This window comes from Halichoerus grypus, chromosome 6 (genome assembly GCF_964656455.1).
Source record: "Halichoerus grypus chromosome 6, mHalGry1.hap1.1, whole genome shotgun sequence".
Taxonomy (NCBI): Eukaryota; Metazoa; Chordata; class Mammalia; order Carnivora; family Phocidae; genus Halichoerus; species Halichoerus grypus.
Genome location: NC_135717.1, coordinates 56415983 through 56439849, shown reverse-complemented (window position 1 = coordinate 56439849; position 23867 = coordinate 56415983). Strand labels below are relative to the sequence as shown.

General features: G+C 38.5%; 1 protein-coding gene across 1 annotated transcript in view; it reads left to right on the top strand.

Moving 5' to 3' along the window:
• ST8SIA6 (ST8 alpha-N-acetyl-neuraminide alpha-2,8-sialyltransferase 6) overlaps positions 1 to 23867 on the top strand; it is a 135992-nt gene that overhangs the window by 60771 nt on the left and 51354 nt on the right. Inside the window, exon 3 of the mRNA XM_036097063.2 lies at positions 2561 to 2650. Coding sequence (XP_035952956.1) covers positions 2561 to 2650 — 90 coding nt within the window. The remainder of the gene's footprint in view (positions 1 to 2560; positions 2651 to 23867) is intronic.

Genomic DNA, 23867 nt, shown 5'->3' with positions numbered 1-23867 from the left:
ATGGGGACTCTCAGGCGGATTTTATAAGGGCACTAATTTCATTCATGAACCTCCCTCCCCCCTCCCCCGGTCATGTCTTCATTACCTCCCAAGCATCCCACCTTCTCATGCCATCACCTTGGAGGTCAGAATTTCAACATACGACTTCTATGGGGGCATAAACATTCAATCTATAGCATCCCTATAACTACTTTATCGAGTAAAGATTTTTAAAAAGGAAACTCTAAAGGCTGGCCCTGCTGAAACCTCAGACCCTGTTTTTCCCCGTGACTTCAGGCTCTCATCTTCACTTTACACCAGATACTCTCATTTGCTTTCTGTGTCTCTTCGGTGATTTCAGTTGGGCAAAATGGTTCTGACTTTTTATTAACAAAGATACTCTCCAATTTCAGGAAAGTTGTGGGGCACTAAATCCTATTGGTGCCTGCTTGCCCCAGTTGCACAATTCAGTATTGCAAAGCCATCATAATTCAAAGCACCGTTGGCTTGGTAATTCACTTCATTAACAGTGCTGCCTCAATAAAATACACAGCAAATTAGAAATAAACAAATCCTTGGAAGGTGCAATAATATATTCAGAAAGCACAGAAGGTCAGGCCTGAAGGCAGAGGAGGGAGAAGGAGGAAGGAGATGGTGGGGAGGGAGGAGAACAATCCGATCAGGATAAAGAGGGATTTTTGTGAGCCTATAGGTGCTCCGTGGACAGTGTTTTTAGAAAGCGTTTCTGAGAAATATCGGAGAACTAATTACAAAGCTGTCTTGTGTCTATCTTTACCTTCACACCTCTTGCTCCCTCGCTTCCTGTACCCAATTTATTATGAAGTCCTGTCAGTCTTACCTGCAGAACACATCTCACTGTCTGTCAGCTTCTGACTCCCACTTTGCAATCGGGTTGGGCTTGTGCCTGGTTCTGGCCGGGCTGACGCATGCAGATAGAGGGTCGCGCTTTCCCGCGCTTTCTTCTCCTACCAGGCAGGTACGGAAGCAGGTTGTCGGAATGAAGGTGCCATGAGACCGAAGCTGTCTGGATCCCTAAATTGCAGGGAGCACAGCTGCCCAGGAAAGCCAGCCAGCTGTGCAGGGGGCGTCTCCCGAACAGGGCGCAGACCCTGTTCTGTAAAGCACCTGCCGAAGGGGTGTTGTTGTCACATCATGTTCCATTATCGCCTGGCTAGGAAAACACACTGCCTTCCTCTCTCTCCGAACCGGTCCACCTTTTCGGCAGCCCTGCCTCCCTTCATTTCATTTCTCAGCAAAGCAAAGCTCTTAAAATGTACATAAAAGTCACATGACTCTCCTGCTTCCCCTTGTTATTAGGATGGATTCTCGACATGCTTTAGCAGGCCTGTGTGCTCAGGCCCCTACTTGCTACTCCTTCTTTCAGTTCCTCAGACACTCTGGGCTGCCCCCCTTCTGGGGCCTTTGCACCTGCTTTTTCCTCTGCCTGGGACCTTCCCCCAATTCCCAAAGTTCACCTAACTCCCTCAGATTATGCTTGTGGTCTCCAACCTGCACAACACTGGCTCAGAGGCCCCCTCAGGATGCAGAGGTCTCCCTGTTACACACTCCACCGTGGCACCCACTGCTGTTTTAATGATCCCAATCACAGTTCATCATTCTGTATTCATTTGTGTGGTTCTTTGTTTGAGGAATAGCTTTCTCCCCCACCAGACTGCATGCTTCACCAGGGAAAGGACCCCATGTCTGTTTTATCTACCTAAGCATCCTGGGCCTGACCCCCAGCCCATACTAGGTTCTCAGCAAATACCTTCAGGATGATTAAATAAATGCATTTAGCGTTAAGTCAAGATTATGTGCATATTTTTGGAGTCTAAGGAAAGTGACAGTGGATATTGTTTTGAGTATTTATGGTGTCAGCCAAGGGGCCAGGTGCTTCACATTGTTTTCTCTATCATGTATATATCACGACAATAGCAGTATGAGGTCACACTGGAGATGTGGAAGCTGATGTCTGGAGTGAGAGGAAGAAGCCCATGTGTGTCTTTGAGGCTTAGGAGGCTGCCCGACTCCATGATCCATTTCCTTAACTTGCTTTTTAATTTGGTTTCTTTCCAACTCCAGTTTTCCAAGTTCATGAAACAATAGCAACAAGCTCTTATATCATAGCTGTTATAATAATCAAGGGCCAGATTTACCTTGCTTTCTTTTTGGAGAGACGTATTGATCTCTTGTGTCTGCATGCTTCCTGCCAGAGACAGCATCTCTTAAAAATGAAGCGCTTACGTATGGAATGATTACAGCTGTTCAGTGATGTGTTCATTGTAAATACTAACAAAATATGAAAACCTGAAAATATGAAGTCTTCCTTCGAGAGTTCTTTCCTGTTTGACTTTACAGTGCAAACTTTTTTTTTTTTTTTTTAATTTAGACCTGTCAGAGGTGAAAATATCAATTTCCTTGTCCATGGAGAAATCCAATAATGGAATGAAAATCAGACTTCGTTTGGGCACGCTTTATCAATTAAATCTGAATGTTGTTAATGTTATCTTATACTTCTCATTTTAAATCAATCTTTTTTAAAATCTCTTTCATGGAACAGCACATATCTGTTTGAGAAGTCACTCCAGCTGACAGAAACATGCAAAAGACTGCAAGACGGCTTTCAGACTTTATCTAGCAAACTAAAAAGGTAAGTGCTACTTTTTACATTTAATTTAATTTTTAAAAGAAGTGTTTTGCATTTGAAATATTTTACTTTGAAACCTTTTGGAAAATGAGACTGTGTTCATGCTCAGGTTTCACCTTGGGCTCTGAGAAGCTTTCTCTGGTGAGGAGGGTGGACGAGGGGTGAACAGTGCAGACCAAGGTCAGACCTTGGTAGTAGGGACTCAATTTATCTGTCCTTGGATCCTCATTCACTGAAAACTCTGTGTAGTTTCACTGGCTAGACTTTTATGGGCCTTTAGTCTTTTTGAGGAGCCTGGAAGCATTCTCGATGCTATCCTAGAAAAATGTACACTTGTACTGAATCACTTATAATTCTGGAAGGGTAGCAGATTTACCCCTAGTTCTAGCTGTGGCTCACCTTCCACTCCCCTCCCCCACCCCCACCAACTTCCGATCCTGTATTTTAGAGAGATCCCTGTACCATCTTCTTCATACTAGGAAGGGAGATCTAAAAGCTCCAGGCTTCACACATGGAAGAGCCCCTGGTGGCCTAAGAGTCTGATGGGAGTGGTACTGCCTTGACTTACCTGGGAGAGCAGAGTCTGACAGTGCTGGACGAAGGGTGTGCCTGTGGGGTGGGGGTGGGGGCTGTGCTTACACTTGTCATCTTCCTCAAAGGAGCTAAGCTGAGTTGCATTTAGTATGAATTATACTCAGACCTTGTAACCCAGGATCTGTGAGGCAGGTCTCCCCAGAGAGGAGCACATAGATTATCCAACTTTTGGGGCGTAAAAGGGAAATGTCTTATAGTGTAAATGTTCCTACTGTGTAAGGAACCCTACTGCTCTCACTTGGAGACCTCAGCTGCTATTCTGGGCCAGAGAAGCATGTCCAGTGCAGGAAGACAGTACCAGGGTGACCACCCCTGACGTCCTGGGCACCTCTGCTTTGTCTGAGCCTCTTGACTGCGTGGCTCCTTGAAATTATTAGGGAAGCCTGATACTGCGTACGATCTCTGATTTGAGTTCATCTGGTTTGACCATCCAATCCTGTATGTTAGCCCAGTTTATTACAAAAGGATAGCCCTAATAAAATTTTGGTTTTCTTTTCCTTAAATTCCAAATGAAGGACGCTTATGCTTCTCAGAGAAATCCACTGTGCTGTGTGCCTTCCGTCTGCCATACCTGATCTACTTCTCTCCCTTCGCTACAGTTTAGTCTGTGCCTTGCCTTGCCCTGGAATGTTGACCCACGAGGACTTCATCAGTACACCCCTTGCTCTTTTGTCATCTAGTTTTGTTTGGATTTGAGCCAGAGGGGAACACCAGGAGAACAGAAAGAGGGGGAAGGCAAAGGATCTTTCTTTGTGGTGGTACTGTAGGTTAACTACCTCCTTGACCAAAGGAAAGTGCTGCACCTTAAATGAAGGTCATGACTTTTGTTCGGCATCTCTTTTTCTCCTTCCCTCTGCCTTCATTCTCTCCTTGGACCCTTCAGCTCAGGAATAAGCTGTTAACAGTCCCCTGACGTTGAACTTGTATTCCACTACATCCAGCCCAGGCCTTTTGAAAAAGTCCCTTTGTGAAGCTCTTCTTAAAAGACACAATTGAGTGAGATATCATTTCTGCCAGGACCCCCGCTTACCAGAGATGGGCTAGAAGAAACTCTTGCAAATGTGTCTCTCCTTGCATGATAAGTTCACTGAACTTTGGGGTGGACTTAAAGTAGTTCACACATTACAGATGGTGCAACACATCTACTTTGATCATGGGGTAGCTGTTGTTTTGTTTGTTAGGTGTGGGGGCTACGGGTCTTTCTCAGAAACTTTTCCCAGGGATCTCGAATCCCAAACCTACTGCAGGTTCCGTGTATCAGACATGGTGCAATGACGTGTGAAAAATAAAACTTGGCAAAATTGATCCTTGCTCCACATACCCTGTGACAAGCTGGTGGGACTCCTTGCCTGATGTGAGACTCGGCACGTGAAAGTTGTCTTCAGCATTCTCCCTGACATGAACTGTTTTTGCTCCCCGAAGTGACAAAAGTCTTCAATGTAAGGATGATCCATAGCTGTACTTTGGAGCAAAGCCCTTGAGTCAGCATGGGAGAGAATTCTTTAATCGTGGAAAGTGGTTTTTGTTTTTTTTTTCCCAAGGACAGAATTTAACAGCTTTATTACAGGCATCAACAAAAATGGTTAGCTGCCGTGTGCTAATGAGAATGTCTGTGCCTACGCCCTCATGTTTGCTCTCGCACTTCTTTTCTGTTGTTTTGGATTTGGTGCTGAGACCTCTTCTTAGCTGTTCTTTAGGGGGATGCATTTCCATTATGCACACAATTTTCAACTAGCTCACATAATTAACCTGCGCTGGTATTCTGTTTGACAAAGGTCTAGAGAGAGCAAGCATGAATTGTCCATTGTTATGAAAGTGTTATTTTGCACACAGGAGATTAATTTTTTCAGTTGTATAGTCTATTGTCAGGAGTTGTGTGTTCTGCGACTCAGTGCTATTATAGACTTACAGGGGACAGTCGGGAAAGCCATTCAGTATGTGGTGATAAAAAGTAATTTCATTTTCTTAGAAATAATTATTTAGCTCTGTTTTTGTCATGGTCTGGTAAAGACTTCGAATTTTCTCTTTCTTCAGCCAATTTGTCCCTTTCGGTTTGCTAAAATAGTATCTAGGAAGACACAGTTGTAGTGGAGGGAAACTGCTCATTTTCTCCATTGGTCTTTAGTACATTTTTAAATAAAAGAAAATTAAACCATTGCCATTTGGAGGACAGCAGGATAGGGTTCTGGGATCACAATTCTTTATTGTCTAAGACTATGAGCTCCATGGACATGGCCCTATCCCATTGCCTTGCTGAAGCCAGAGAGTGTGGGTGGTTGCAGCACTCTCCTGTTCCCTGGCTGGAGCAGGTGAGCATGAGTGGTCACCATATTCTCCTGCACCCAGCCAAAAGCCAGCATGCACTCACAGACAAGGCACTGTCCCACTATTTCTGAAACTTGTGGGCACACATTGTCAAAACATTCTCCTGCTGCCTTTCTGAAGTCAGTGAGTATGCCCACCCCCAGCACTAGCTGTCCAGTGGGCATGTGCAGTCCACATAGGGTACACCCTTTGATTGCCTGGTCAAGGTAGCCAAGGGGGCTGGAGTTCCTAAACGTCCTGGAAAGGTAACAGTTCAAAGAACAGTTATTGGCAGGCCACTACATCCAGGGCAGTTCACAGACAGCAGACTGAAACACAACCTGTCTTCCTCTGAAACAGGCCTATTTACTTAGCCTGGAGCTTCAGCCTGAGGGACGGGCTTTCGATTTCCCACACTTCTGGAGGCTGAGGAGGTGCTCCCAGGGAATGTAAGCAGGGAGACACTATCCTTGAGCACCACCCTGACCTCACTACAGCTTGATGACACCTCCCAGAGAAGAGGTTATATATTTGTCTGGAGCCCCAGTTTTTGCACTCTTGTCCACAGGACACCTCTGGAGCCCCTGTTCTGGAGGCCAGCAGGGATTATGATTGTGGCCACACAGGGGTGTATATATTTGCATACTTTAGAAGCTGCTGCCTGAGGGCCTGTTTTCCAATCAGCCTGAAAGTAGTGCTAAATGAGATTCCTCCCCTTGGAATATTCACAGTTCTTGGCACACTCTTAAAGACAGGGACATATCAAGAATAAAGTGTGTGGGTTAGACAATCACAAAGGCTCAAGAGACAATCAAGAGCTAGGACAAGGTCAAACAAGAATGTTCATCACCTACACAAGGCCACTTCTTAAGACAGAGAGGTAATTGCTTCACCTAATACACAGAAACAAACACAGACAGTCAAGCAAACTGAGGAAACAAAGAAGTATGTTCCTAATGAATGAACAAGACAAAACCTCAGAAAAGGCCTTAATGATATGCAGATAAGTAATTTACCTGGTAAAGAACTCAAAGTCATGGTCATAAAGTTTCTCACTGAACTTGGGACGAGCACAGTGAGAAGTCTAACAAAAAGTCTGAAAATATGAGAAAGTACCCAACAGTAGTCACGGAGCTGAAAAATACAATAACTGAACTGAAAAATACACTAGAGGGGTTCAACAGTAGAGGAATGAAGCGGAAGAATGGATCAGCAATGGAGTTCACCCCGACAGAGCAGCAGAAAGAAATGAAGAAAACTTAAGAGACCAATGGGACAACATCCAGTGGAATAGCATTTACATTATATGGGTCCCAGAAGGAGAAGAGAGAGAGAAAGGGGCAGAAGACTTATTTGAAGAAGTAATGGCTGATAATTTTCCTAACCTGGTGAAGGAAACAGACATCCAGGTTTAAGAACCCAGAAATTCCAAAATAAGATGAGTCCAAAGAGATCCACACCAAGACACATTATAATTAAAATGTCAAAAGTTAAAGAGAAAATCTTAAAGGAAGCAAGAGAAAAGCAATTTCCCATTGTTACATACAAGGGAAACCCCATAAGGCTATCAACAGATTTCTCAGCAGAAATTATGCTGGGCCAGAAGGAAGTGGCAGGACATATTCAAAGTGCTGAAAGGAAAAAAATCTTCCAACCAAGAATAGTCTACCTAACAAGGTTATCATTCAGAATTGAAGGAGAGGTAGAGTTTTCTAGAACACAGAAGCTAAAGGCCTACTACTATTAAAGCAGCCTTGTAAGAAATATTAAAGGGACTTTTTTTTTTTTAAAGATTTTATTTATTTATTTGAGAGAGAGAATGAACGAAAGAGCATGAGAAGGGGGAGGGTCAGAGGGAGAAGCAGACTCCCTGCTGAGCAGGGAGCCCAATGTGGGACTTGATCCTGGGACTCCAGGATCATGACCTGAGCCGAAGGCAGTCACTTAACCAACTGAGCCACCAGGCTCCCCATTAAAGGGACTTTTTTAAGCTGAAAAGAAATGGCACTAATTAATAACAAGAAAACATGAAAGTAAAAATCTCACTGGAAAAAGTAAATATACAGTGAAGGTAGTGGGTTAATCACTTAAAAAACCACTATGAAGGTTAAAAGACAAACGTAGTAAAAATTCAAACTACAATAACTAGTTAAGGGATACATAAAATAAAAAAAGTAAAATGTGACATCAAAAACATAAAATGTGGTGGTGGAGTAAATATATCAAGTTTTAGAATGTGTTCAAATTTAAGCTGCTGTCAACTTTAAAACAAATACATAAGATGATACCTACATAAGATGTTATATACATAAGATGATATATATGAGATATATATGAACCTAATGGTGATCACAAAGCAAAAATTATAGTAAATATATAAAAGAAAATGAGAAAGGAATTTAAATGTAACACTAAAGAAAGTCATCAAACCACAGGGGAAGAGAGAAAGAGAAGGAGAAAGAAACAGAGAGGAACCACAAAAACAACCAGAAAACAATGAACAAAATGACAATAAGTACAACCTACCAATATTTACTTTAAATGTAAATGGTTTAAAATCACCAATCAAAAGACACAGAGTGGCCGAAGGGATAAAGATTTTATTTATTTATTTGACAGAGAGAGAGACAGCGACAGAGGGAACACAAGCAGGGGGAGTGGGGGAGGGAGAAGCAGGCTTCCCGCGGAGCAGGGAGCCCGATGCGGGGCTCGATCCCAAGACCCTGGGATCATGACCTGAGCCGAAGGCAGACACTTAACGACTGAGCCACCCAGGTGCCCCTGGCCGAAGGGATAAAAAAAAAGACACATGTATATAGTGCCTACAAGAGACTCACTTTAGAAGCAAGGACGCACATAAACTTAAAATGAAGGGATGGAAAAGGTATTTCATGCAAATAGAAATGAAAAGAAATTTGGTATAACTATATTCATATCAGACAAAGTAGACTTTACAACAAAGGCTGTATTAAAAAACATAGGCACTACATAATGCTAAAGGGGTCAATCCAGCAAGATATAACATATATAAATATATATATACACCCAACATAGGAGCACCAAAATATATAAAGCAAATATTAACAAACCTAAATGGAGAAATTGACAGTAATACAATAATAATATGGGATGTTAGCACCCCATGTACATCAATGGATAGATCATCCAGACAGAAAATCGATAAGAAAACAGTGGCCTTAAATGACACATTACACTAAATGAACTTAATAGATATATACAGAACATCCCATCCAAAACCAGCAATATACACATTCTTCTCAGATGCATCAGGAACATTCTTCAGGATAGATTACATATTAGGACACAAGACAAGTCTCAATAAACTCAAGAAGATTGAAATAATATCAAGCATCTTTTTTGACCACAGTGGTATGAAACTAGGAATCAATTAACAAGAAGAAAACTGCAAAAACTACAAATACATGGAGATAATCATGTTACTAAACAACTGTTGGGTCATAGAAGAAATCAAAGAAGAGATTTTAAAAATACCTGGAATCAAATAAAAACAGAATTATGACATACAAAATCCTATGGGATGCAGCAAAAGTGGTTCTAAGAGGGACGTTCATAAGCAAAATAGGCCTACCTCAAGAAACAAGAGAAATCTCAAACGAATTTTACATGTAAAGGAGCTAGAAAAAGAAGAACAAATGAAGCCCAAATTTAATAGAAGGATGGAAATGATTAAAGATCAAACTGGAAACAAATGAAATAGAGACTAAAAAGACAGAAAAGATCAATGAAACCAAGAGCTGGTTCTTTGAAAAGATAAAAAAAAAACAACCCTTTAGCTAGTCTCATCAAGAACAAAGAGAGAAGGCTCTAATAAGATCAGAAATTAGAGAGAAGTTACAACTGATACCGTAGAAATACACAGGATTTTAAGAGACTACTGTGAAAGATTATATGCCAACAAACAGGACAATCTAGAAGAAATGGCTAAATTCCTAGAAGCTTACAGTCTTCCAAGCGTGCATGATGAGAAAAATAGAAAATCTGCATACACCAATCACTAGTAAGGAGATGGAATTGGTAAACAAAAACTTTGCAGCAAAGTCCAGGGCCAGACAGCTTCACTGGGTGAATTCTACCAAACATTTGAAGAAGATTTAATACCTATTCTTTTTGGACTCTTCCCAAAAATTAAAGAGGAGGGAACACTTCCACACTCATTTTATGAGACCTTAATACCAGACCAGGCAAGGACAACCCCAAAACAGAAGGAAGAAAATTACAGGCAATATTCCTGATGAACTTGGATGCAAAAATCCTCAACAAAATGTTAGCAAACCAAATTCAGAAATATATTAAGAGGATTATACACCATGATCAAGTGGGATTTATTCCAGGGATGCAAGAATTGTTCAATATCTGCAAATCAACCAATGTGATACACTACATTAACAAAATGAACAATAAAAATCACATGATATCTCAATAAATATGAGAAAAGCTTTTAACAAAATTCAACATCCATTTATGTTAAAAACTCATAGCAGAGAGGATATAGAGAAAATGTACCTCAGCATAACAAAGGCCATATATGACAAGCCCACAGCTATTATCATACTCAAGAGTGAAAACCTGAAAGCTTTTCCTCTAAGATCAGTAATAAGACAAGGATGCCCACTCTCCCTACTTCTATTCAGCATAGTCTTGGGAGTTTTAGCCACAGCAATTAGGCAAGAAAAAGAAATAGAAGACATCTAAATTGGAAGGAAGAGGTAATTAAATCAGTCACTGTTTGCAGATGACATGATACTATATGTAGAAAACCCTAAGGACTTCACCAAAAAACTATTAGAACTAATAAATAAATCCAGTAAAGTTGTAGGATACAAGATTAATACACAAAAATCTGTTGTGTTTCTATACACTAATAATGAACAATCAGAAAGAGATACCAAGAAAACAATCCCATTTACAACTGCATCAAAAAGAGTGAAATACATATAAATAAATTTAACTACAGAGGTGAATGACCTATATTCTGAAAACTATAAGACATTGATGAAAGAAATTGAAGAAGACAAAAATAAGTGGGAAGATATTTTGTGTCCCTGAATTGGAAGTTAATATTTAAAATGTCCATACTACTCAAAGTAATGTATAGATTCATCATAATCTTTATCAAAGTTCCAATGGCATTTTTCACAGAACTAGAACAAATAATTCTAGAATTTATATGGAAGTACAAAAGACCACAAATAGCCAAAACAATCTAGGGAAAGAATAAAGCCAGAGGTATCATGCTCCCTGATTTCAAACTATACTACAGAGCTTTAGTAATTAAAATATTATGGTTTTGGCATAAAAACAGACATATAGATCAATGGAATAGAATAGAGAGCCCAGAAATAAATCCATGTATATGTAGTCAATCAATTTCCACAAAGAAGGCCAGAACATACAGTGGGGAAAGGACTGTCTCTTCAACAAATGGTGTTGAGAAAACTGGACAGCTTACATACAAGAATGAAGCCGGATACTATCTTACATCACACACAAAAATGAACTCAAATGGATTGAAGTTTTGAATATAAGACCCGAAACCACAAAACTGCTACAGGAAAACAAGTGGTAAGCTCTTTGAAATTAGTCTTTGCAATGTTTTTTTTAATCTGACTCTATAAAAGCAACAAAAACAAAAGCAACAATGAACAAATGGGGCTACATTAAGCTTCTGTGTAGCAGAGGAAGTCCCTCATCAAAATAAAAAGGTAACCTATTGAACAGGAGAAGATATTTGCAAATCATATATCTGATAAGGGTTAATATCCAAAGTAGATAAAGAACTCATACTGCTCAATACCAAAAAGAAAATTCAATTTAAAAATGGTCAGGATCTGAATAGACATTTTTCCAAAAAAGACATCTGGATGGCTAATAGGTACAGGAAAAGATGCTCAACATCACTAATCAGAAAAAGGCAAATCAAAGCCACAGTGAGATATCACCTTACACCTGTCAGAATGGCTATTATCAAAAAGACAAGAAAGAAGCATTGGCCACATATGTAGAAAAGGGAACCCTTGTGCACCATTGGTGGGAACGTATATTGATCCAGCAGCTCTGGAAAACAGTATGGAGATTGCTCAAAAAATGAAAAATAGAACTACCATATGATTGAGCAGTTACACTATTGGGTATGTATCTGAAGAAAATGAGAACACTAATTCTAAAAGATACATGCACACCTATGTACTTCACAGCATTATTTCTAGTAGGCAAGACATGGAAACAACCTAAGTGTCCATCAGTGGGTGAATGGATAAAGTGTGCTACACACATACACACACACACACACGTGTGCACACATACACACTCACACTGGATACTACACAGACGTAAAAAGGAATGAAGCATTGCCATTTGCAACAACATGGATGGGCCTTGAGGGTATTATGCTCTAAAATAAGTCAGAAAAAGACAAATACCACATGATTTCACTTGTGTATGAAAAGCAAAGCAGAAGAAAACCCAGAGACATAGATATAGAGAACAGATTGGCAGTTGTCAGAGGCGAGGGGGTTAGGGAAGTGGTTTAAATGGGTGAAGGGGTCAAGAAGTACAAAGTTTCAGTTATAAAATAAATAAGACACAGGGTATAGTTTATGGTATGGGGAATACAGTAAATAATATTATATTAATTTTGGCGATAGATGATATCTAGACTTATTGTAGTGATCATTTCTCAGTGTATACAAGTGTTGAATCACTATGTTGTACACCTGAAACTGACATAATATTGTATGTAATTTATACCTCAATAAAAAAAAGACAGCTCCAGAGAGCTTGTTCACAGTTTTGTCTCTAGTGCCTATCACAGGCCTCAGCACATAGTAGTTGCTCAGTGAATATTTGGTGAATGAATGAATGAATGAATGAATATATTTCTTAGGTCTTCAAAGAAATATATTTTGTCTACCACCTCTAATTTCTAGTTCTGAAAAAATTAGCCATAGATCCATAACTTCAACTCCTTTTGAAACCAATAGTTATTTTTCTTTCTCTTAATTTGAATCTCTATGTTTCTCCATTTTTCCTTACCTCATCCTTTTCCCTTGAATATTTCTCTGGGTTTTTCAGTTAGGGTAGATGAACTTTTCTAACAAAACCTCCCAAAATGCAACACTGCAACACAAAATTTTATTCTTTTTTATACAGTGTTCAATGTAAGTACTCCTTCTTGATCAGGCAACTTTTCCTTTGAGTATTGACTCAGGGATTCTGGCTCCTTCCATCTTATGATGTAGCCATCTTCAATAGACGATCCCAGGCTTGCTGTTGAAGAAGATGCTATGGAGAAAGTACCCATGATTTGGAGGGGACAGACGTCACTTCTAGTAACATCTTATCGGCTGGAACTGGGCCCACCTCCGTGTTTGAGGTCATGCAACTAGTTTTGACCCGTGAGTGGTGTTGGCACATGGTAGGCATCAGGTCTGTATTACCTGGCTGGGAACCTGCTTGCAGCACCAATTATATGCTGTAGAAAGGAAATACCAATCCGTGGTGGTCAACCAGATGTTTCTGCCACATATATATTAAATGGTTCTATTATTTTCATCATTCTCTTGACTCTTGGCCTCTAAGGTGTTTCTTAAAGTTAGAAGAAAACATTTTTTTAAAAACAACAGCAGTCTCTTACATCTCTTGAACTTGAGTAGTTTATATAATGTCTCTATTGAAAGGAGAGATTTAGAGATCTTTTCAGGAACTGAAGGTAAGCCATTGCCTTGCAACTCCCTGTGCCATCAGAGGCATGAAATATTCACTTGCATTCAGAGCTTTTTTGGGGGTAAGATTCAAACTCTCAGAATTAAGATTTGGAACAACACTTACTTGCATAGGCTAAGCATGGCTTAAACACTTCACTGCTCGGTGAGTGTGTATGTTTGATGAGCTATATCGTGCAGTACCATTTAAAATAACTGACGAGAATTTTCTGAAAGGTATCATCTGAATGGGGCACCGTAAAGATGCTAGTTAGAAAGCACCGTTTCGCAGGGTGAATGGCAAAGTGAGTTGAAGACTGGCCCAGAATGTTCCTCACTATTTATTACCTTGGAGAGTACAACATGACCTGAATTGCAGCTTGAAAAGAAGAGGTGAAAATTATGGTAGATCAAACCTCAAAAAACCTGAATGTGAGCATATCACTGACAGCTTGCTAACAAAGCAAGTATTCCTAAGTTTCATGTTGTCTATCAGGAAAAATGATTTTTGGTCGTGTGCAAGATTTTCTTGGCATGGGATGATGTATGACTGGTTTCTACTCAGCTTTAAATCTGTGGTGCTTTCATTGCTTCTTAAAATGATACCCACACTTTTATTTGTCTTTTCACCTCTGACCCTTTAACTTGCCTTTTTAGACCAGATTTAAGGGCTCCAAAATCTAGCACTTTTTTCTTTCGTTGGTATGAAGATCAGAAAGAAGTTAACACAAAACAGCCATTTGTACCAACATGGTACATTCTTAATATCTTAGGAAATTTCTCTTGGTAACTAAAGCAGTGCTGTGTTTGTTGATATAAGATTTTAAGTTGGGGCAGATGAGCTAATATCGAGGCTTTGAAAGAAGTCTGTGAAACTTTTTTTTACATTTATGCCAAACAATTATGCCAGGTCTATTAAAAGGTGATTTAACCATCATTCTGTACCTCAGAGAGTATATAAGAAGTAACAATCACACAGTTTAAGAAATTGAGGGAATAGTCTCAAATTCTTCAAATCTGTATACTTTTTTCTGTTCTTACCAAAAACATGTATGACTTTTATTTCTCTACAAAATCTGTTGTCTCGGTTTAAAGATTAAACAGTGGGACAATGACTTGTTTAATGTTAGGCAACCAGTTAATGAAAGGGCGGGAAAATGAAAGATTGTGTGTGTGGGTGGGGGGTGTTGATGCTGGAAAATAATTAGCATAATCCTAATCTGAATTCCTTAATTAATACTTGGTAAGAGTTGCTTAGTAAATCTTTTTTGCCATGCTGAAGATTGAAATAGTGTGTTGTTTTATTGTAAGTATTTATCAGTGGAAACAAAGCTGAATTTGCCCTCAGAGGGAAATTAAAATGCTGACTTTCTAGTTATGCTACAATGTTGATTACGTATTCACATCAGAAGGCTTCATTATACTTGCTCAAATAACTAGTCATTTGAAAGGAACCTTTAATAGACAATGACAATAACAATAAAAATAATCAAACTTATTTAAGGTTATTAAGAACTAATTGAAATTATTTCTAATTTTAGAAGTGGTCAGAGAAAGAAAGCAAATCTATTACTTTTGTCCAACATTTTCAAAAATATAGCAGGTAATGTTAAAAGTATAGTTTATTTACTATTTACAGTAGCCAAACTCCCAAGATGGTGCCCAGTGGTGCTCTCTTGGTATCCACACACTTTCCCCTACCTCACTGAAGGGGGCTGCCCTGTGTAACCAGTTAACAGTGTAACAGTACAGCAGAAGTAACAGAGTCTGACTTTCAAGGACAGGTCATAAAAAATTTTGATATTACCATCTAAGATTGTTTGCTCTGGGGGAAGCCAGCTACTGTGTCATGAGGATATGGAGAAGTCCACGTGTCAAGGAACTAAGGTCTGCCCACAGCTAGCCCCAGCTTGTCAGTCATGTGAGGTGAGCTTTCTTAGAAGTAGATCCTTCGGCCCTGACCAACCTCCTGACTTTGCAGCTTAATGAGGACTGCTGGGCCAAAACCACTCAGCTAAGCTGATGATGAATTCCTGACCTTCAGAAACTGTTTAATAATAAATGTTGATTATTGTTTTAAGTCAGTAAGTTTAGGAGTAACTTATTATATGTCCACAGATAACTAATGTACTATTCAATTCATAATCCTTTGCATGATTATATTTTATGATAATGACTATTGTTATTGCCAAAGTTATTAAATAGTGATAATTTAACAACCACGACTTTTGTGAGCCTTCTATATGCAAGGTAATTTAAATGCATCCATAGTCCTTGCAGTATTTTTTTCAGAGTAGGTTTCATTATTCTAATTACACAAGTGAAAGAAATGAGCCCAGAGGGTTTAAAGGGCTTACAGCACATCAGACAGTTACAAATGGCAGAACTAGGATTTGGATGAAATTTTGACTACTTTGTTTTCAGTACTCTATGGTACTACTCTTAATGAGAGCAGGGTTGACAGTCACAAATATAAGATTTTATAATATAAAACATTTGACTTTATAATGAGCAGCTCCTCAAAAGCAATCCATCTCGAAAATACTATACACTTTCTTCACTTTTTGATACTTATTTTACTTAAGCTTCTGAAATGTAAATAGTGTTAATGTGGCATTATCTTGCACAGCAGGTACCCTAATTGCAAGTTTGGAATCAGTCTGGCTTCTCTTGGTAAGAGCATGGCTGATGGTTAATTATTGGCATAGTTCAGAATTAATATCTGAAACCTTTGGGTGTTTCTGTGTTCTAATCACATATTAAATTTCAGTTTCAGAAACACACAACAGCTTCTTTAGGGGGGGAAATCAGTGGGGGAGACGAACCATGAGAGACGATGGACTCTGAAAAACAAACTGATGGTTCTAGAGGGGAGGGGGGTGGGAGGATGGGTTAGCCTGGTGATGGGTATTAAAGAGGGCACGCTGTGCATGGAGCACTGGGTGTTATGCACAAACAATGAATCATGGAACACTACATCAAAGACTAATGATGTAATGTATGGTGATTAACATAACAATAAAAAATTAAAAAAACACACACACACAACAGCTTCTTTGTGCTCAGCACTGGACAGGTACAGTGATAGTTTTTCTCAACCTAGAGGTGAACATTTTCAAAGGATGTGTGGTTGAGAACTCTTGCACAAGAAACATGATGATAATAGCAGCTCACAGTATATTAAGAAAGTCAGACATATTAAGAAAGTCAGAATACACTGGCTTCTCATTCTTCTTTGCAGATTCCTCATCTCCTCTCACTTTTGACACTGGAGTGCCCCAGAACTCAGTCCTTAGGCCTCATTTCTCTTCATGCTCAATCCTCAAAGACCATGTTTAGTCTCTTGGATTTAAATGCCGTGTACATACCGATGATTTGCAAGTTTATATTTCCTGTCTGAACCTCTTCCCAGATTTGAATGTTCCTTTGCCCAGTCAACACTTCCCTGAGATGTCTATAAGGTATTTCAAACCTTAGACATCTTGCAGGATCTCCTGGACTTTCTTCCAAAGGGAAATACTTTGTACTCCAGCACTTTTCTCAACTTCAGTTAATGCCAGGTCTATTCTTCCAGTGCTCAGGCCTAAATGCTCAGAGTTATTCTCGAGTCCTCTCATTATCTGTCATTAAATATCATTGGCTACCTTCAAATCATTTATAGAAGCTGATCATTTCTTACTAATTCTGCCAATTCCACCCTGGTCCAAGCCATCTTTATTCCACTCCTGGATTGTGGCAAACATCTCTTAATTGGTCTCCTGCTCACTCTCTAAGAGGTTTTTCTCAACAAAGTATACAGAAGAAACCTTTTTAAAATATAAGTCCAATCAAGTCACTTCTCTATCCCAGTGTCTTCCCATTTCACTCAGAATTAAAGGCAAAACTATTATAGTAGCCTTCAAGGCCCTTAAAAGCACTTCTCACACAGACATGTATTATATTTGCCAGTAACAGCACAAAGGAGGTCAGGGGGAGCAAAGCTGTTATTGGGCCAAGGAAATGATTACAGATGGTAAAGTAATAATTATAACAATGTGCAGGTGGGTTTATAACATGAATAGATGTAATATTGTATAACAGAATTTCCACAAAAGGTGGGGAAAGGGAATAGAGCTATAAACTATAAGTAATATTTTATATATCAGTTCAGTTAAGGTAAGTATAAATTGGAAGCTGATTCTGACAAGGTAAGATGTGTATGGTAAGCCCTAGAGCAACCACTAAAAGATAAAATTAAAAGTTATTAAAACATTTTATAAAATATTCACTTAAGGCAGAAGAATGCTATAAAGAAGAAGTAGAGGAACAAAAAATACATGAAACATAAAAACAAAGAGTTAAATGACAGCGGTATGTCTAACTAAATTAACAATAACATTAAGTATAAATGGGTTAAATCATGTAATCAAAAGGCAGAGATTATCAGACCAGATTAAAAAATAGGATTCAACCATGTACTATCTACAGAAGATACACTTTGGATTCAAATTTACAAATAGACTGAAAGTAAAACGTTGGAGAAATATATAGCATGCAATGAGCAGCCACAAGAAAGCTGGAGTGGCTAAACTGACAAAATAGACTTTTAAAAGAAAAAATATTAATAGAAATAAAGAAGACTCTATAATCCTAAAAAGAGCAATTCAGCAGGAAGATTTAATAATTATAAACTTAATAACAGAGCACCAAAATACACAGAGCAAAAACTGACAGAAATAAAGGGAGAAATAAACAATTCAGTAATAATTGGTGACTTCAGTACCCTATTTTCCCTATTTCTAATAGTCAGTAGACAACCAGACAGAATATCAACAAGGAAATGGAAGACTTGAATGACACTATACACCAAACGAGACCTAACAAACTTCTGTTGAATACACCACCCAACAACAACAGAATGTACATTCTTCTCAACATAAAATATTCTCCAGGATAAATCATATGGTAGGCTATAAAATAAACCTCAAATAAATTTAAAAGGGTAGAATTAATACAAAGTATGTTTTCTGACTACATCGTAATGAAATTTGAAATCAATATTCAGGAAAAATTTGAGAGAAACTCATAAATATGTGGAAATTAGATAATTCTCCTAACTATGCAGTGGGTCCACAAGGTAATATAAAGCAAAATCAGAAAATACTTCAAGATGAATCAAAATAAAGACACAGTAAATAAAAATTTATGAGTTGCTGGGGGTGATAACCAGAGTGTACCAAATTTCATTTTGAGGTGATAATATGTTCTAAAATTGACCCTAGTGATGGTTGTATATATCTGTGAATACTCTTTAAAAACCAATGGTTTGTACCCTTGAAGTGGGTGAATTATATGGTATATGAATTACAGTTGACCCTTGAACAACATGGGATTAGGAGCACTGATCCCCCTCCCTGTGCAGTTGAAAATCCGTGGATAACTTTTGATTCCCCAAAAACTTAGCTACTAATAGGCTACCATTGACCAGAAGCCTTACTGATACCATAAACAGTTGGTTAACACATATGTTATATATATAATATACTGTATTCTTACAATACAATAAGCTAGACAAAAGAAAATGTTAAGAAACCATAAGAAAAAGAAAATACACCTACAGTATTGTTCTGTATTGAAAAAAAGTCCACATATAGGTGGATCTGCACAGTTCAAACCTGTGTTGTTCAGGGGTCAACTGTGTACCTCCATAAAGCTGTTAAAATTTTTAATGTGCCTACAGATCTCTTGTGGATTTTATTTTAATACATATTCTGATTCTGTAGGTCTGGGATAGGGCCTGAGATTCTGCATTTCTAACAGTCTTAACCATGTAATGCCAGTACTGCTAGTCTGAGGTCCATACTTTGAATAGCAAGGCCTCTATGATCAGATTTCTTGTTACCTTTCTGACCTCATCTCTTGCCACCCATGAGTGGATTCCTGCATGACTCATGGATGATTTCCAGCCACCCTGTACATCTTGTTCCTCAAACATACCATGCCTGCCTCTCCCTCTGGCCTTTGCACTTGTCATTCCCTTTGCCTAGAATGTTCTTCCTATTTCCAACCCATGTATGTGCATGGCTTCCCTTATCACTTCTTGAAGTCTTTGCCCAACTCTTATTTTCCAGTGAGGTCTTCCCTGACCACCCTACCTAAATTGCAGCCCTATTTCACACACTTTCCCTCCTTTCCTACAGTATTTTTCCTCATGGTACTGAGTACATAGTTCTTCGACATGCTATTAATTTACATATTATTTGGTGTGTTAGTTTGCTAGGGCTGCCATAACAAGTTGCCATAGACTGGGGCTTCGATTTACAACAGAAATGAATTTTTGCACAGTTCTGGAGGCTGGAAGTCCAAGATCAAGGTGTCAGCAGGCTTGGTTTTTTCCTGAGGCCTCTCTCCCTGGCTAGCAGGCAATTACCTTCTTGCTGTGTCCTCATGTGGTCTTTTCGCTATGCATGCCCCACTCCTGGTGTCTCTCTGTATATACAACTTTCCTTTTGTGGTAAGAACACCAGTCAGATTGGATTAGAGCCACCCTAATGGCCTCGTTTTAATTTAATCCCCCATATAAAGGCTTTATCTCCAGATACAATCCAATTCTAAGGTACTGGGTGTTAGGGTTTCAACATATGGATTATGGGGAACATAATTCAGCTCATACATTTGGTTTATTGTCTGTCATCCCCTATTACAATATAAATTTCCTGAGAACATAGATTTTTTAAAAAACTATCTTATTTTGTTCACTATTGTATTATTGGTCCCCAGAACAGTACCTCAGGGATAGAAGATTCCCAATAGGTATTTACTGAGTAAATATATGAAAATAAAAGAAGATATATACTAGATACAAGGTGGTTGCTTATGTGAGTCGGAAGAATTTAAAGGCAAAATGTTAATAGTCATTCATATATCCTTAAAAATCTTACCAGGTATACTACCCATGTTAGCTCCTTCACTGTTGTAACTCACTCTAACTATAGAATGGAACTCTTAAGAGATGGAGACACTGAATTTATTGGTTCTCTTAGATCCCTTGCAATATATGGAATCCTAGTTCTAAAAATTGGTAGTATAAAATCACTGAACTGTTATTTTCATCTTTGGCAATTCCCATATATGTCTGGAGATTTCTTTCTATGAATTTGGAAAGTAGATCATCATTTTTTCATCTTCAAAAGTCTTGTGATTTTGTTTTGAGAGGAAATAGGAAAATCTTAAAGAGCAGTTTCCTTCTTTGTTTATTCATTCTTTCTGTCCTGGTGCTGTGTTTGCATGCTGCAGATGTTCATAAAGGAGGTACTGAAAATTATGGTTTTTGTTTTTCTATGAGGTACTGCTTGATTTGGGCATTATATCAAACTAGAGCAGCAAAGTAAATTCACTTACCCCAAAATAATTCTGAAAATAGCGTCATGAATGAATTTTCGTTTGCGCTATAAAATTCCTTTTTAATCTTCCAGATCTACTCTCTACTCTTTTTTATTCTTGCTGCATGCTCCACAAGGCTGACTTCCTTGGGCTGCATTAGTTGGACTCTCATAACCTTTGGCTTCTGGTTAGGGTTAGTCTATGCAAATCACTGGCAGGAGAGTGGAAAGTGGGAGGAGAGAAAATTTGGAGTATTTATTCTCCCAGATGCTCTCTGTGCGCTTGGTTTAGAGATGACAAATCCTCTATCAAAGGCCATCACTCTTGTCCAGTGGCCCTTGGCCCTCTTCTGTACCTCCAGCTACAGCTCTTTCCGGGCAGCCTATAGACTTTGGGTGGTGACAGCTTTCCTACTCCATCCCTGTTGCTGGCCTTAGAGTGGGCTTCACCAATCGGAGTCCCTTTTCCTATGCCACGCCCCACCCCTTTGTAAATAGACACCCCATTCCCTCTTGGTTGTCTAACGTCAGTCACTGTTGAAGACTTTCCTGACATGTGTCTTACACATGTAATTAATATCAAAACTCCAAAAGTTAGTTGCCTAGGGCAGGGAAAGTATTCTTTTCTAAAAAATTAATATCTGACTTTTTCACATATGGCAGTTTGGAGATTTCACTGGGGCCGTGAAGAAGAACATTGGCATTTTTAGGAATTAATTCTGGAGGCTTTTTAGAATATTTAACTTGTCTGTGTATGGAGTGTATGGAGAAAATAAAAGGTTAAGATCCCTTTCTCCTATGCCAATTGACAATAGCCACAGCATTCTAAATTGAAGCTACTATCACATAGAGTTGAAAACAATGTAAATTGAATTCTTCTACCTTTAGTGGTTGAAATGTCATTATAATATATCTGTATTACTCATAGCTCAACTCAGTCTACCTTCTGTATACTTTTTTTTTGTTATCTGTCATACATTCATCATCCATTTCTTTAAAAAGCTTTGCCCTGTAAAAATGATTAGCTGTATTAACTGAAAATCTTACAGCATTATACTTATTTGCAGCATTTGGTTTCTTGTAGACCTGAGCTCTTCAAGGGTTTGGTAGAAACTAGCTACAAAAAACTGATCTATACGGAACACCACTTAGAAACCTACTGACTTAGGGGTGCCTGGGTGGCCAGTCGGTTAAGTGACTGACTCTTGATTTCAACTCAGGTCATGATTTCAGGGTCATGAAATCAGGGATGTTTCATGCGTTGGGCTCCCTGCACAGTGGGGAGTCTGCTTGAGATTCTCTCTCTCCCTCTGTCCCTATCCCTACTTGCATGTGCACTCTCTTTCTCTATCTCTAAAATAAATAAATATAGTCTTAAAAAAAAAAAAAAAGAAACCTACTGACTTAATATTATTGGGGTTTCCCCACGCATTTCCACAGACAAAAAGGTTGGCTTTCACAATGAAGTGATGTTATAGGAAACTAAATCAGTATCTCAGCAGCTTAAATGGGATTAATAGATGAATATCTTCAAGATAACTTCTAGGTGTCTAATAAGTCCCCAATAAGTATTTAATGATTACATTAATTAACCGGAAGTTATATAGGGCTTTTAAGAAGCCCTATTTATATCTTTTTTTTTTTAAAGATTTTTATTTTATTTATTCGACAGAGAGAGACACAGCGAGAGAGGGAACACAAGCAGGGGGAGTGGGAGAGGGAGAAGCAGGCTTCCCGCGGAGTAGGGAGCCCGATGTGGGGCTCGATCCCAGGACCCTGGGATCATGACCTGAGCCGAAGGCAGACGCTTAATGACTGAGCCACCCAGGTGCCCCAGCCCTATTTATATCTTAATTGAGATAAAACTAATCATAGCATGTGAGTCTTTATCTCCAAAGAGAAGTTTCTAGAAGAATATTTTCAATTTTAATATATTTACTCAGTGTCATTTCAAATGTTATTTATAATTTGTATTTTATTTTGAGTATTATTGATAATGATTTAAATAGACATTATTTATTCTTTTGAAAATAACTTGCTGCATTATTTAGTATGATTTATTGTATGTCCTGGGACCAGCTAATGTTTCTGATGGGATTAATTTCAACTTCATTATGAAAATAAATGAGATGCAGTGTGATACATTGGAAAGAGAGCCAGACTGTGAATCAAAAGTCATGTGTTTAATTCTTAGCTCACCCACTTACAATACAATATTGAGCAAGCTGTTCATCTTCTCAGAATTTTTAGTTGTGCCATCCATTAAAATGGAGTAATATCATAGGGACAGCTATCTTTCAAGGGTGGGGTGTCTTTGTGGGGTGGGGGCTATCCTTTGTAACTGAAAACCAAGTATAAACGTAAATTTGCAGAAAGTATGATGTGATTTAGAGCATTTTACTTAACAAGGTTTACAGAGATGCATTTCTCCCATAAATTAGCCCACACTTGTGGCATACGTGTGAATTTACCTTCTCAGATGGTTTTCTGCTCCAGCCCTGCTCCCATTTTATAAATTGTAATGGTAATTTTAATTTTCTAAAAAATCTGGTTGGTGATTTATTTTTCAGTAAGAAAGGGCAAGTATGTAGAAAAAAAATGCTTCTTTTGATATTCCTTATTCTTTAGTCTTCCCTTTGTAATGTTAGACGATGATGCTTCATTTCTAGAGTCAATATGCAAAAGATTCCCTAAACACAGCAGCCTCAGGAAGTAAATAGCTTGAGTACTGTCTTCTCATTATAAAATGGCCAGGAACATTTCCTTTGTAATAAGTAGGTCTGCTATAATATGTTTACTTAGTTTTAAATATCAATGACTATAAAGTCAGAAGCCTTTCTATGCAGCTAACTTCCTAGTAAAATTAGATACATTATGATTGACATCTTTCAATACTAAGTTAGATTGGAGCCAGCTACAATTTGTTGGGGAATGTATGTCACTAAAACAAAAATGTTTTAAAGGCACTATACTATCTATTTTATAATGCACCTTTATCCTAATTGGCAATGGATGGTAATTTTAATGTTCTAACTTAAGCTTGATAGAAAGGCAAGAATGATTTCAAAATGACACAAACTGTTTTTCAAGGAAGTCAAAGTAAAAATATAATGTATTTTTTCTTTCATAAGAATTTGCTCAAAATCTTGGTGGGGATAAAATCAACTTTAATTTCCAAGGAAGCAGTTGCTATTTGATCGAATGTGATAGTTTTATTTC